The sequence below is a fragment of the Ascaphus truei genome, chromosome 5 (assembly GCF_040206685.1).
Source record: "Ascaphus truei isolate aAscTru1 chromosome 5, aAscTru1.hap1, whole genome shotgun sequence".
In the NCBI taxonomy this organism is placed as follows: domain Eukaryota; kingdom Metazoa; phylum Chordata; class Amphibia; order Anura; family Ascaphidae; genus Ascaphus; species Ascaphus truei.
In genome coordinates this window covers 218,841,445-218,856,218 of record NC_134487.1, presented here as the reverse complement: position 1 = coordinate 218,856,218, position 14,774 = coordinate 218,841,445, and the positions used below count along the sequence as shown (strand labels likewise).

Genomic DNA, 14,774 nt, shown 5'->3' with positions numbered 1-14,774 from the left:
CTATAGAAAATGATATAATGTAATTGTTACTTACTAATTTGTTACTTATGTTCTTGTATTGTGTTTATACTATATTTTGTTTATTTTTTTTTTAAATCATTATGATTAGTCAGTATTTTACACTGATGTGGTGTACAGATTAGGTAAAAAATATGAACATGCTTACTGAGAACAAAATAAATAGTAGTAAATGGGATACAATCCACATGGCTTAAAGGGCCCAAAGTGATCAAGGAAAACTATACATTTTGTTTTCTAAATTAGCATATTGCGGCACTCCAACTGAATCTAACTTGTCCAGGTGTTCATGTACACAGGACTGGTAAACACATATATACTGTATACATTTATATATATATGTGTGTGTGTGTGTGTGTGTGTGTGTGTGTGTATGTGTATATATATATATATATATATATATATATATATATATATATATATATATATTTGTGTGTGTGTGTATATATATATATATATATATATATATATATATATATATATATATATATATATTCTGCTTTATATATACATACATATATGTGGAATGTACAAGCTTATATTTGACTTCTGCATTTGTGGACCTTGAAAATATTGGTGATAATGATCACTCAATGGATGCACACAATGTTCAGAAAAGAAATACAGGAAATGTACATACATTATCAGACATAAATTCATAAATATAAAACACGACAATTTTGATCCAATCTCTATTTTTAAATGCTTCCCTCCTAATCCTAACCTAATCTATATCATTCAGAAGGTAACAATTAACATCGAACATCTAAAAATCTAGATTTGGAATTATATATAGTTTTCCTGTGTAGTCATTTTTGTCAAATGAGTTAAGCAATAGTGGCCGCTTGGCTATAACAGAAGTCCTCCACTGCTAGTGAATATGCTAATCTCATCTTCTATATGCTGTGAAGCCACCACCACATCGATTTGAATGGAGTTGAACTTTACTTCAGCTGAGTAACAGAGGATGGATCGGGAAGTAGGTGGTAGTATACCTTTTATTGGAGCAACAAGTAGTTTATATGGTAAAAAATTTCAAACCTCTCAGGGTCCTTCATCAGGTTTGGCAGAAATTCAGTAACAAGATTATTATATACAGTGTTTGTAAGAGAGATATCTGTTAATTTTCCTACAAGGCTGCCTGTTTCTACCTTATTTTATTGCTCACTTCCTCTCAACATCCATTGTAACCATATATCTCTCTTACAAATACTGTATGTAATCATTTTGATTCTGTATTTCTGCAATACCCGATTAAGGACATGTTGGTCCAATAAAAGGTATCATACAAACTACTCCCTATCCCTCTGTAACTACATGGAAGAAAGGACCAACATGGCTACCCACCCTTCTTTCCCAGCTAAGGGAAGCAGCTTAACAGAATATTGATTAGAGTATAAAGCAACTTCAAGTAGCAGTGATGGATATACAGTACAGGCATACCCCGGTTTAAGGACACTCACTTTAAGTACACTCGCGAGTAAGTACATATCGCCCAATAGGCAAACGGCAGCTTGCGCATGCGCCTGTCAGCACGTCCTGAACAGCAATACCGGCTCCCTACCTGTACCGAAGCTGTGCGCAAGCGGGGAGACTATAGAGCCTGTTACACATGCGTTATTTACATCAGTTATGCACGTATATGACGATTGCAGTACAGTACATGCATGGAGAAGTGGGAAAAAGGTAGTGCTTCACTTTAAGTACATTTTCGCTTTACATACATGCTCCGGTCCCATTGCGTACGTTAATGCGGGGTATGCCTGTATAACATAGGCGAATGTGAAAAACAAAATCTGAATACAAAGGAGTTACAAATTAACTTATACAAAAGTGATCTTCTCCACAACAGTAGCATTTGTATTAATAAATGCTCTTTATATGTTGGCATATGCTATGTTGACATACAGTATGCTCTATGATACGACTTAATAAAAAGGTAAAATTAAGTTATTTCATAATGTTTTATATTTAGCTAAAATGTCTTTTCAATATAAGCAGACATGAACTCTGAACCTATGGAATTCCCAAGTGGGCTTAAGCATCACTTGTGTCATCAATGTCCAAACTGGTCACAGAATGACCGTCAGACTCCTGAAATCTTTAGTAGACTTACTGTAGGAGTCTGGCCAAATTGTCCATTGCAGTCTGTCTCGGAGTGTGACAACAAGGAGAGTCAATCTGCTCGGTGTTTATCAATGTACACAGTGTGTCTATTTGAGTCAGATGGCTCTGCATCTTTAAGCTTATGTATGTGCGTATGGGTAGATGTTAAGTATGTATGAGTGGATGCATGCATGTGTATATATGTACAGAATGCATCAGTGAATGCATGTTGAAGTCTTTGTACTGATGGATAAGCGCGGGTGCCTGGGGCATTGGCTGCATTCATGCTGCGTGGGGAACAGCAGAGAACTCAAAATCGGCGCCGTGATGTGTTCGAATAATGGCCGCTGCATCAGTATGTAGGAATAATTGCAAGCCCTATTATAAAATGTTTTTTTTTTAAAAAAATTATTATGGCAGTCTTTATCCCCCTGTGGGCCTTTGATATCCCAGTCTGACACTAAATACAATGCTTGAGCTTAGAGATGTGTCCCATCTATAATTATTCCCAATGCATTTGCAACATACAGTATTCATAAAGAAACAAGATTATGTTACTCAGAGACACAAGTATTTAGTTTGTTGGGTTGCACAGAAACCTTGGATAAATAGTGACTTAATTTTACCATGATAACAATAAAGATTCCACCAGTAAATATTGAAGCAGGCCAGACACAGTATGATAACAGCACATCAGGGGCAAATTTTCTTATTAAAATAATACTCTTCTGTCTTCCTTCAGGGTCATAGAAACAGCCAAAAGAGTGGGTCTTCTTGAAGTTTTCCACAATGATATCCACGTGTATTTTCACTTCTGTGTAGTTTTTCTCACATTTGGGTATGTAGGAGCACTGCAAAGATAAAACACTACAGTTGAAAGTATTCAGTTTAATTGAAACAATGTACAGTACAGTACTGTATATGTACTGTTTCTATACCTGTTGAGAAAGTGCTAATTATGAGGTGAAGATTCTTCAGCACTCAGTCAAAAAGAAAATGTTCTCAATTTGTAGTATATATATAAGATCAAAAATACAATAATGGCTCCTTTTATCTTCCCAGTCACTGTGTTCACAAGTGTTCACAAGCTCAGCAATAACAACTGAATGTGAGCAGTACTATCCTCTTGTTTAACCAGCTATTAGGGGCCTGTCCAAAACAGGAAACAAAACTGCGCTTTCAAAATGTACTTTTAAATTACTTTGGACATGTCGAAATACAAGACTACAGTATTGCTTTTGAAGTTGTAATTTTAATGTTTTCCATGTGCTGTACTGCAGTTTTTACTTAAGAGAGAAATTCATGATAATAGTAGTAAAAATAAATATGTCATATTTTAATTATTTAATAACATATAATGGCACATATACTGTAGTAGAAAAAAGTATGTTCTGTTTTTAGATTTAATTAAAACTTCTACTGTATATTGCAGCTTAGCCATTTTAAGATGACATTACAAACAAAGGACAGAAAGCTTATTTTGATATTATGTGTATTTTAGGGGAGTTAATCCCAAATCCCAAATCAGGGCATCAAAAACAACAAAAATCCTGTGCATGGGTGTGTGGGTTGGGGTGTAGGTGAGTAGAGACTTAATTGTCTGGGATGTAACGTGACTACTATCCCGAAGCCCACCCAGAGTGTAACAGCATAGTTAGTTACCGTATACATCCTAGCAGGTTAGTTATAAATCCTGAGCAAGTGACCAGCATAATCACGAAACGCGTTGGGAGGAGCCTAATTGTTTTGCTGACCGATCAGTGTGGAGTGAACCTGGCAGTGACGTCATCAGTGTGGGTGCTAGGACACGTGATCGCGACCGCGGGGACGAGCGTCCAACAAACACTGCCACAAACTAAGGCTCCGTTTGGACACGCTGCGGACGGCAACAATGTTTAATTTTTAGCAGAGACACATTGTAAGTGTGATTCTCTCTTTTATTTTTTAATTAAAGCTTTGCAGTTCTGCACCATCTCTTTTCCCTCTGTTTATCCTTTGTTGAAATCATTTTGATGCTGAGTGTGGGAGCGTGCGTGAGTAAACCAATGGAGTCCACGCAGCTGCAGCACGTGGGGTTCGTGGAGCATCAGGAGAAGACGTTGGCACAAGCACAGTTCCTATCCGTTGCGTGCTTTGAAAGCCCACTTTGTAAGTATGCATTTATTCATTTTTAAGGCATCGTTTTTGGACTGTACATACTGCACTATGGTGTGCCCCCCCCCCCCCTCTTTTTGTGTATTATGCATTAGGATGAATGCAACATGTAAGGAGGACAATATTAAACAGGATCCAAGATTGGACTTATTCTGAATATCTTTGTAGACATTTCTATGGACAGTTGCTCATTACAGTGGCATTTTGTATAATACTGTTCATCAGGTATATGCGCTGGGGATTGCATTTTGTTTATTTTAGTACATCTTTTTGACTTTTGTATGAGGTCCCCTAGGCAGCTCCACCCAGTAGTTAATCCCCATATTAGGTTATCAGTGGGTAATCATTCATAGTTCTTTGCACAGTACACTCACTTACAGGTGGTAGTCACGTTTTTTAGTTTGTGTCACTTTTTAGGTCTAGCACTTTTTCCTTTAGGTATTTTTTTAGGTATTATTGTATTTTTTTTATATATCTTAGCAATAATTGAGTATCACCCCTGTGTTGGGTGGTGAGTGCTCACATGACCACTGTCCTGTATGGCGTTCTGTTGGAGTGGTTCCATCTTGATTTAAAGATCAAGAAGAGGAAAAGTAGGGCTGGCAGTGCACAGGTAAAAAAAATTAACACTCTACTTTATGCATGGCCATATGGTACAAAAAGAGTTTATCGAGCATAGCCTTACATAAAAAAGGGAATAAGATCCTCTGTCTCTAACGCATTTCACACTGTTCTTGGCGCTTTGTCAAAGAGGGAGCCAATAAAGTCACTTATCTCCGTTATGAAGCCATTCTATACTGGAAGTACTGCCCCCTGGGGTCATATAAAATCATACGCTGCGGCCATGACAACAAGATAGTAAAGGAAGGCTAGTTGGTATGGGCACTTTTGATATGTCACTATGTTAGTAAAGACTCCATTAAGATATTATGGCGATGCATAGAATAAAAACACTAACGTGCTCCACAATCATTCCAGTTTTGCCACAGTAACATACAGTTGTAGTCAGGACATATTGTAAGTGCCCACACCCAATAGCCCTCTTTTACTATTTTGAATGAACTAACTATGTGGTTACACTCTAGGTGGGTTTCGGGGTAGAAGTAATGTTACATCTAAAACAATCCAGTCTCTTGTCACCAACACCCGAACCTAGACCCCAGATATTGTTATACTTAGGAACTTTACTTGCGATGTGATACATGGACTGCAACTTATAAATACTAATCCTTTAATAGATGTTTTCACCAAAAGATACACAATTGTTTATGATGCACTGATTTAGGTATTCATTTCACTTGCTCAAACCAAGTAGATTATTGACATTATCTTGTATTTAATGTGAATACAGATTGCAACAATTTTGCCTTTTCTCAATTGATGAATCTTTGTTGTATTCCTGACACAATGGCTGGATTAGATTGAGATTACTCTATTCCAAGCTTTGGAATTTTGAGCATAGACATTTTTTGATCAAATTATTATATATGGATGATGCTTATAATGGACAGTTTAACGAAACTACCATCAGGATATATGTACATACCTGTGAGATAACACCAAATGAGGGAGACAAGCAAAACAAGTATATGACAAGACATTGTGGGGCCTATTCTATATACCTTCAAAAAAACAATCGCCAGGCCAGTTACGCCACCAGTTTTTTGAGCGTTGCTTTTTTGAGCGTTTTTTGAGCGATCAGAAAGTCTCGATTACCTGTTATAGCAAAATTCCCAAAAGGGGCGAGTAGCCAGCGACATAATGATCGCCTCTTTCAAAAGGGCTTACCCGGTGATTTGTTTCAGTTGCAGAGAGCTGCACAGAGAGCTGCCTCTCCCTGCGCATATCTCACCAGCTATCTAAATATTTTAATATAAATGTAATAAATGTAATATAAATGTAATTCTCCCGAGCAGAACCGCATTGATTTCAGGTCCAGGACCCCCCTGCTTCCTGAGATACCGGCTCCGTTATGGGGTGCCGGTATCTCCTGTGCATTTAAATGTCTCGTGTCACGTGACTGTGGAAATAAAATGCATAGGAGATACCGGAACCCCATAGCGGGGCCTGTATCTCAGGAAGCAGGGGTTCTCTGTACTCAAAACGACACGGTTCTGCTCTGGAGACCCCCTGCTCATCTACATTAGTATTAAAATTAATATTAAAACAGCTTCATTACCTTATCGGCTAGCCGCTAAGGCAATGAAGGGGTTAAACCTCAATTGTCTGTTTCTTCGGGCAGAGGGGGTGGATGAAGGGGGTAGTCGTCCCAGGGTGGGTGTTTAGGCCTGCCTGGAAGGTTGCAGGAGGAGTTAACTCCTTCACTACCATAGCGATGGGAACCACTATGGCAATGAGGGGATTAACCAGTCCCGCTACCCTTCGGAAGGCCTAAATACCCACCTTTGGGTCTACTTCCCCCTTCGCCAAATCCCTATACCCCCAAGAAACAAAAATAAACACAAAAACCCTACTACCCACCTCCTCTACCCCCTACAACCCCCCACAACACATACAGTACATTAATGGGCAAAATAACTATTATCCAGATATGGATAATAGCTCATTTGCCAATTATAAAATCAAACATTAGCCAATCAGCATAAATAAAGTAAATAAAACTTTCTATTTACCCCTGTCATCATGAAGGGCATCCTTATCAGCATACTGCAAGTCCATGTCCTCCGTAGCCAGAAAGAGTACATAAAAAATATAATCTACTGGCCCCTAACCCCTTAATCACCTTAATAATTAATAACCACTATAGTAATTAAGTGGTGAACCCCCATCCATGCTACCCAGCCGGGAGGCCTAACCACTCACCCTGGACCCACTATACCCACCCTCTACTCATTGATTGGCACAGTAGTATATCATACACATATAATATGGGCAATGTAAGCCACTATAGCACTCAATGGTCAACCTAATAAAAAATCATTAAGGCCAAAAATACACAATAATTAAAGAAATACACAAGCACCTAAACACCCCAACAATAAAAGAACAAAAAAACTCAACTACACATCAATTACATTAATATATCAGTAAAATAGCAAAATAATTAAAATTATGTTATTCCAAAACATAAGAATACAAATAAATAAAAACCTGTCCAACCAATCAATTAAATAAATAAAACCACTAGCCAACAAAACAATTAATTAATTTAAAAAGAGAGAGAGAGGTGGGGGTGAGAGAGAGAGAGGTGGGGGTGAGAGAGAGAGGCAGGGGTGAGAGAGGCAGGGGCGAGAGATATAGGCGGGGTGAGAGAGAAAGGGGCAGAGGTGAGAGAGAAAAAGAGGCGGAGTTGAGAGGGAGAAATTGGGGTGAGAGAGAGAGGTGAGGTGGAGAGAGAGGGGTGTGGGTGAGAGAGATAGAGATGTTGGTGAGAGAGCACTATGGGGTTTGAGATAGTTGGGGTGAGATAGAGATAGGTGGGGGTGAGAGAGATAGGTGGGTGTGAAAGAGAGAGAGAGAGTTGGGGTGAGAGTGGTGGTGGTGAAAGAGAGAGAGAGAGAGGTTTGGGTGAGATAGTGAGAGAGAGGTTGTGGTGAGATAGGTGGTGGGGTTGAGAGAGAGAAAGAGTTGGGGTTGAGAGGGAGAAAGAGGTGGGGGTGAGAGAGACAAAGGTGGGGATGAGAGAGAAAGTGGTGGGAATGAGAGAGATGGGGTTGGAGGGGGAGAGAGGTGGGATGAGAGAGAGTTGGGGTGAGAGAGAGAGCTGCAAGTGAGAGAGGTGGGGTTGAAAGAGAGAGAGATTGAAGTGAGATAGTGAGAGGTTGGGGTGAGATAGTGAGCGAGAGGAGGGGGACAAATAAAGGGGTGTGTGTGACAGAGAAATAGGGGGATGAGAGTGAGAGTTGGGGTTAGAGAGAGAGATTGGAGTGAGAGGTGGGGGTGAAAGAGAGAGAGAGGTTGGGATGAGATAGTGAGAGAGAGGTTGGGTGAGATAGTGAGAGAGAGGTGGGGGACAGAGAAAGGGGTGGGTGTGACAGAGAGATAGGGGGTGAGAGAGAGTTTGATGAGAGAGAGCTGAGAGTGAGAGGTGGGGTGAAAGAGAGAGGTGGTTGTGAGAGTTGGGGGTGAGAGAGAGAGGTGGGGGTGGGAGAGGTCGGAGAGAGAGGTGGGGGTGAAAGATATAGAGAGAGAGAGGTGGGGTGTGGGAAAGAGAGAGAGAAAGAGAAGTGCTGGTGTTGTAAAAAGAGAGGTGGGGTGTGGGAAAGAGAGAGAGAGGTGGGTATGAGAGAGAGGTGGGGGTGAGAGAGAGAGAGGTGGACGTGACAAAGAGAGAGAGGTGGTGTGGGAAAGAGAGAGAGGTGGGGTTGTTGTAAAGAGAGAGGCGGGGGTGGGAAAGAGAGACAGAAAGAGGTGGGGTTGTGGGAAAGAGAGAGGGGTGTGGGTGCCCAAGAGAGAGGCACAAGAGAGAGAGTTGCGGGTGAGAGAGGGAGTAGGGAGAGGATGTGAAGCTGTCTGCGGCTCTGAGCACCAGCACCACTTTTTTTGTTTTTTTACAACAAGAAAAAAGCACTGGACACCAAAATATTAAATATCATTAAAGAAATATCATGCTATCCTTTGTTACCTCAGAATTAATTTCTGGAGTTTCTTCTGTGTGATAAAGCATGGATATGTTTTCGGAGTCATTTAAAGTGACCAATACTTCCAAACAGGGATATTGTGATGTTTTCTCACATTCTGTGTTACTTCCATAGGTACAGCTAATTTCGTCCTTGAAGGAAGCTTGGACAAGCGTACAAACTGATTTTTCAGTCCACACACTGTTGAAGCAATAACAATGTTCTATTAATATTATATTATACAAGCAATATGCTTTTATTTGCAGAAGTACAAGAAAGATACATTAGCAGAATTCAGATAATACTTGCAATACAAGTGCAATATTTGTAAGGTTTAAGTTATACTGGATGAATTGAATCATTAATCATAATACAGATGGATGAGTTTAATTTCACTCCAGTGAGCAAAAACTACAAAGCTTACAGAGTCAAGGTAGAGTAAAAGACAGAAATGCTATAAACATGTATACAGTAAGAAAGTTGAATTATACTGAAGCAATGAACTACTGTACTATATATTTTATTTCCATTTACAAAATGGATAAGTTCTCAAGTACAAACAAACAAGGAGACAACGATTGTTTCCCAGAGATCCCTATTGGCTGCATAAGAAGGCTGCTATAAATAGGGGTACAATACTCCCTGACAAATAGTCCAATCAGCTGTATGGGGTACAGAAAAGTAACCGCTCCAAACACTGTGGGAGGACAGTTACCAGTAAAAGCCTAATATAGGCCAAAATAATAAAGTTTTATTGGTACAAAAGACAACGACGCATACTCTAATAATCATAAAAACAATTACAACAACAGGGTGATGGGTGACACCAAAAAGGGAATAAGGTGGACAATCCAAGCGTGAGTAATCGAATATTCCCTAATATTGGTAGCTAGATCAAGGTGTGGGGTAGAGAGAAGAGTTATCTATCTGAATCCGGGTAGGTAGGTGTATATGGAATAAATCAAATACCCATATGCCTAAATAGGCTCTGGGACCCCAGTGTAGTATATACCTTGACAATATATCCCTAGATAGAACCTCCTCTCAGTATAAATGGCACGGGTGTGTGGCTAGGGTAGGTATCGGCACAGTCACACTGTCTCAGTGGTAACAATATACAGACAATGCAACAGAGTAGGTAATCGGGTGGTCAACCCCAAACTGTAGCCTATATGTCAAGATAGCCAGTGTTAACCATGGTACAGTTAATAACACTTATTGAGGCTAAAGGTCCACTCACAGTTATGTCCGCGCATGCTATATACCGGCTACACTGCCTGCCACTGGCCAAAGCATACCCGCCCCCCCCCAATACACCAGAGCGATGAATTCACCTAATATGGTGCCTGATCGGGGTATTCCTAAGCACCGCCCGCCGTGTGGGTATATAAGGAGGCAGTGCTACTCTATTTGTCACCTCCCACCTTGAGAAAGCGCCAGCCCCGAGCGCGAAACGTATGTCGAGATGACGTCATCGCGTTGCCGTCGTGGAAGTCACGGGTGAGATCGCTCTGGTGTATTGGGGGGGGGCGGGTATGCTTTGGCCAGTGGCAGGCAGTGTAGCCGGTATACAGCACGCACGGACATAACTGTGAGTGGACCTTTAGCTTCAACAAGTGTTATTAACTGTACCATGGTTAACACTGGCTATTTTGACATATAGGCTACAGTTTGGGGTTGACCGTCCGATTATCTACTCTGTTGCATTGTCTGTATATTGTTACCACTGAGACCGTGTGACTGTGCCGATACCTACCCTAGCCACACACCCGTGCCATTTATACTGAGAGTAGGTTCTATCTAGGGATATATTGTCAAGGTATATACTACACTGGTGTCCCAGAGTCTATTTAGGCATATGGGTATTTGAATTATTCCATATACACCTACCTACCCTGAATCAGATAGATACCTCTTCTCTCTACCCCACACCTTGATCTAGCTACCAATATTTTAGGGAATATTCGATTACTTACGCTTGGATTGTCCACCTTATTCCCTTTTTGGTGTCACCCATCACCCTGTTGTTGTAATTGTTTTTATGATAATTAGAGTATGCATCGTTGTCTTTTGTACCAATAAAACTTTATTATTTTGGCCTGTATTAGGCTTTTACTGGTAACTGTCCTCCCAAAGTGCTGGGAGCGGTTACTTTTCTGTACCCCATACAGCTGATTAGACTATTTGTCAGGGAGTATTGTACCCCTATTTATAGCAGCCTTGTTGTGCAGCCAATAGGGATCTCTGGGAAACAATCTTTGTCTCCTTGTTTGTTTGTGTCTGTCATTACCATTCCTTTGCACCGGCTGTTTTGATTATTTATCTAATTTATTAATATATTGGTGAGCGGTATATCACAAGTTATACATATAAGTTCTCAAGTAACCTTCTTATATTGTTTTACATCAATAACTTTGTTTATTGGAGACAAAAAAAACACGTTTACTGCTGTGCCATTTCTTTTCCTAATTTCTTTTTTCTCCTCTTCCATTCTTCAATCTCATTTCACCACTCCTCATCATTTTGGTCTCTGATATCTTCCTGCCTTTTCCCCGGTATAGTTTTCTTTCTGTTTCTGAAATGTAACTCCTAATGTAACCCTTTTCTCCAATGTCTTTCACTACTATGGTGGAGATTCATTGAGCTATAATAGTAAGGGGCTTATTCTATAAGAGGAATTTTGTTCGAAGGAATAGGATAGGGGAGTGCAAAACATAAGGGATAAAAGATGAGATTACGCGAATCAATATCGATACCTCAGATGTACATCTAACAGCTGAAGGCAAGGAGTGCACGCATGTATAGCACCATGAGTGCATCTGAACATATACAGTATCTAACATATACAGGGGCAAAAGTTCCTGGTCCTCCCCGGTAGTCCTAGTTCCTACCCGGTTCTTTGTGGATTGCTAAATAAACCTGTTTTATTAAACTCATTTGTTTTTTCTGGTGATCCAAATGAACCTGGTCTGATCAACCCCTGATTGTGAAGCCAGTAAATAGCAGGAAACAGTTAGCAGGCAGCAAACACTTATTATTGCATATACTGTATGTATTTCATAAGCTCAACATTTGGTTCAATAATGACCTTTGCTGGAACAACAGGGTTACAAGGGGCATACATTGCATCATTTAAACATTGAAGGCAAGTCCGAAAATTCCAACATTGTAGCCAAACACAAAGTGTGGCACGTTCATTGGTCCATGTCAATCATACAGACAACATTGGGAAAGTTACATAAAAGAAAAAAAGCAGTTTAAAATACAAAACAATTATTGTAAATCCAATACATTATCCCTAAGATGCAATATTAGGGAGAAAATATTTTGTGTATATATATCAAAGATGATGATCTATACAATAATTAGATTATTTTCAACAGGAGAAATACACAATATAATAAGATTGTGAAAACAATGGTGACAACACAAACTCATCTGTAATATAAAAGAGAAGGGGAAAGAACCCAAGGATAACCCTTATTAATTGTGTGCCCACTATAACATATATTATCTTGAATTCTGGTACGAGGACAGTCTATTGCTCGTACTATAAATGTGGCAATATTTAAAACATAACATTTGTTAATATTATCACGAAAATTCTAGATTCCAAAAATATATAAAAATAACATACAAATATCTATCAAGGGGGAAAGTGAGAGGTGTCGAGCGAAAGGAAGAACAGATATAATCTGTATATATATAGCACAATTATAAACTAGTTTAGATAGTATTTCATCAATTGATCTATATGTATACTTGTGATTTTCAGTCCCAGGAGAACTAATCTGTTGTGATAGGAAGGTGGAGAATAAATCAAGTGATATATTTTTTTATTATGGCTGCTCAAAACATGACATATCCTTAGATTAACACCATATTAAGATCTAAAAAAAACTGTTAAGGAATGAATAGCAGCTATTGTTGATTTTTATTTCCTCACTTGCACACAATAATGGTTAGTTATTGATATCACTTAAGTAAAGTGCCCAAATAAGTGATGTTGATACAGTTCATAGATCAATATAAAAGTGCAAGATGTACAATTCCCTAACGGAAGGGAAAAACTGGGGCTCAATTTTTTTTTAATTAAATCAGAGCTATGGCGTAAATGTTCCTTCTCTTTCTTTATCTGGATAATTAATCATAAACAAATGCACCCTCTGGCAAAGTGACCATAGAGCCCAGCACGAAACATGTCAGTGTGAATTTTTGGACCTCTGGTTACCATGTTTCAATAAATTGAAGATTTTTTCACAGTCACCCACTCTCGTCTGAACATTTTGGTGGTTTGCTGCACCATCTTCTTGCTTTTCTTCATAGATCAATATAAATCTAGGTAGCTACCTAGAAGATTAGCAGAGCTTTAATATATTGTCATATGTTGATCTATTTTTCAAAGTCCAGGGGGACCATGGGACAGAGTCAACAAAAAGAAGAACAAATATCTAAGTGTAGGTGTCTTGGTTAATGAGTGAATATTCAGAGCCTTGGCTCTTATACTGTAGAATGCTTACTCCCATACTCCTGATGAAGCCTACCTGGAGGCGAAATGCATAGAGTGGGAGTTACCAGAGCCATCAGACCTCAGCAGCACTCACAGACATGTTAGACAGCCCTGAGCCGAAACCGGAAGTGACATCTTGGAAAACAGATCTGACGCGACAGAGCCTGCAGAAATGCTGGCAAGGAGGTATGCAGCTGGGAGGATACCACAGACCATAGGCACCACTGAGGGGACTGGGGTGGTGAGGAGCTAAACCACCAATGATGTCTTCACTGTTGAGAATATGCTTTTATAATTCGTATACTGTGCATCCCTTCTGAAAACAACACAAGCAAAACTCCACAAGCAAGTTTGCCACAGTTGTGGAATTGCGAATTATAATTCACTGCACTGTGAGTAAGACTTCTATAAGAACCAGTGCTCTGAATACTTACTCATTAAGCAAGACACCTACACTTAGATCATTTTTCTTCTTTTTGTTGACTCTCTCCCATGCTCCCCCAGGACTTTGAAGAACATTTCAGTCTTTCTGGGACCAGCGAAGACACTCCCTACCAGAGGTTTTGAGCAGGCATTGCAACTATATATTTTTCACAATTTGTCACACTTTTTTATTGAATGCACTAATATTTTGGTACTATATATATATATATATATATATATATATATATATATATATATATATATATATATATATATATATAAAACAAAAATATTAAGGAGCGCCTATTATAACAACCTGCCTAACTGTGAGTGAGTATGCTACTGTGTTGATACAACCAATGGGGTGGCCAAGGGGGGGTAAATAGTAAAAAGTGGATCCTATGTTGCTAGGTATAATACATATAATATAAAAAGCTTTAATGAAAAAATGCTATAAAAAATTTTTTTTTAAAAATATATTTAAAAAATGTATATAAAAAAAATTTCTAATGTAGATACCAAAACAAAAACCTTAAAAAACATAGAGTCCTGTTCCAATAAATTGCATCCAGGTACAGGCAGCCCGTTTGAAAGGGATCACAACTCCCTTAGAAATACCTATGAGAGAAAAAGAGAAAAAAACAGGCGCACACCTAGTGCATTAAAGTAAAACAATGATTTTATGGAACATTAAAAAACAGACAAATGCCCACTCACAAATCAAACGGAAATAACGAGCAGTTATGAGATTGGCCCTCATAAGCCTCCGGTAGCGTCTGGAACAGCAATGGAGTCTTCTCCTACACACGTGTTGCGCAGTCTCCTTCACCGGAAATGACGTCCTCCCGGCGTGTGCCCCGCAACAGGAAATCCCTCCGGGAGCCACAGACTTTGCCTACTTCGTTCTGGCTGCTGCACCACCAGGAATAGTGGAGATCTGCCCGTTCCTTCTGGTCTGGCTTGCCGCTCTCAATACTGCATCC

General features: G+C 39.4%; 1 protein-coding gene across 2 annotated transcripts in view; it reads right to left on the bottom strand.

The window, feature by feature from the left end:
* Nucleotides 1-587: 587 nt before the first annotated feature.
* KCNMB1 (potassium calcium-activated channel subfamily M regulatory beta subunit 1) overlaps nt 588-14,774 on the bottom strand; it is a 70,851-nt gene continuing 56,664 nt past the window's right edge. For both annotated transcript variants that reach the window (XM_075601670.1, XM_075601669.1), the window contains 2 exons: nt 8,864-9,059; nt 588-2,975 (listed from right to left, as the gene is read on the bottom strand). In XM_075601670.1, the coding sequence (XP_075457785.1) occupies nt 2,679-2,975; nt 8,864-9,059 (493 nt within the window). In that variant the 3' untranslated portion in view covers nt 588-2,678. The remainder of the gene's footprint in view (nt 2,976-8,863; nt 9,060-14,774) is intronic.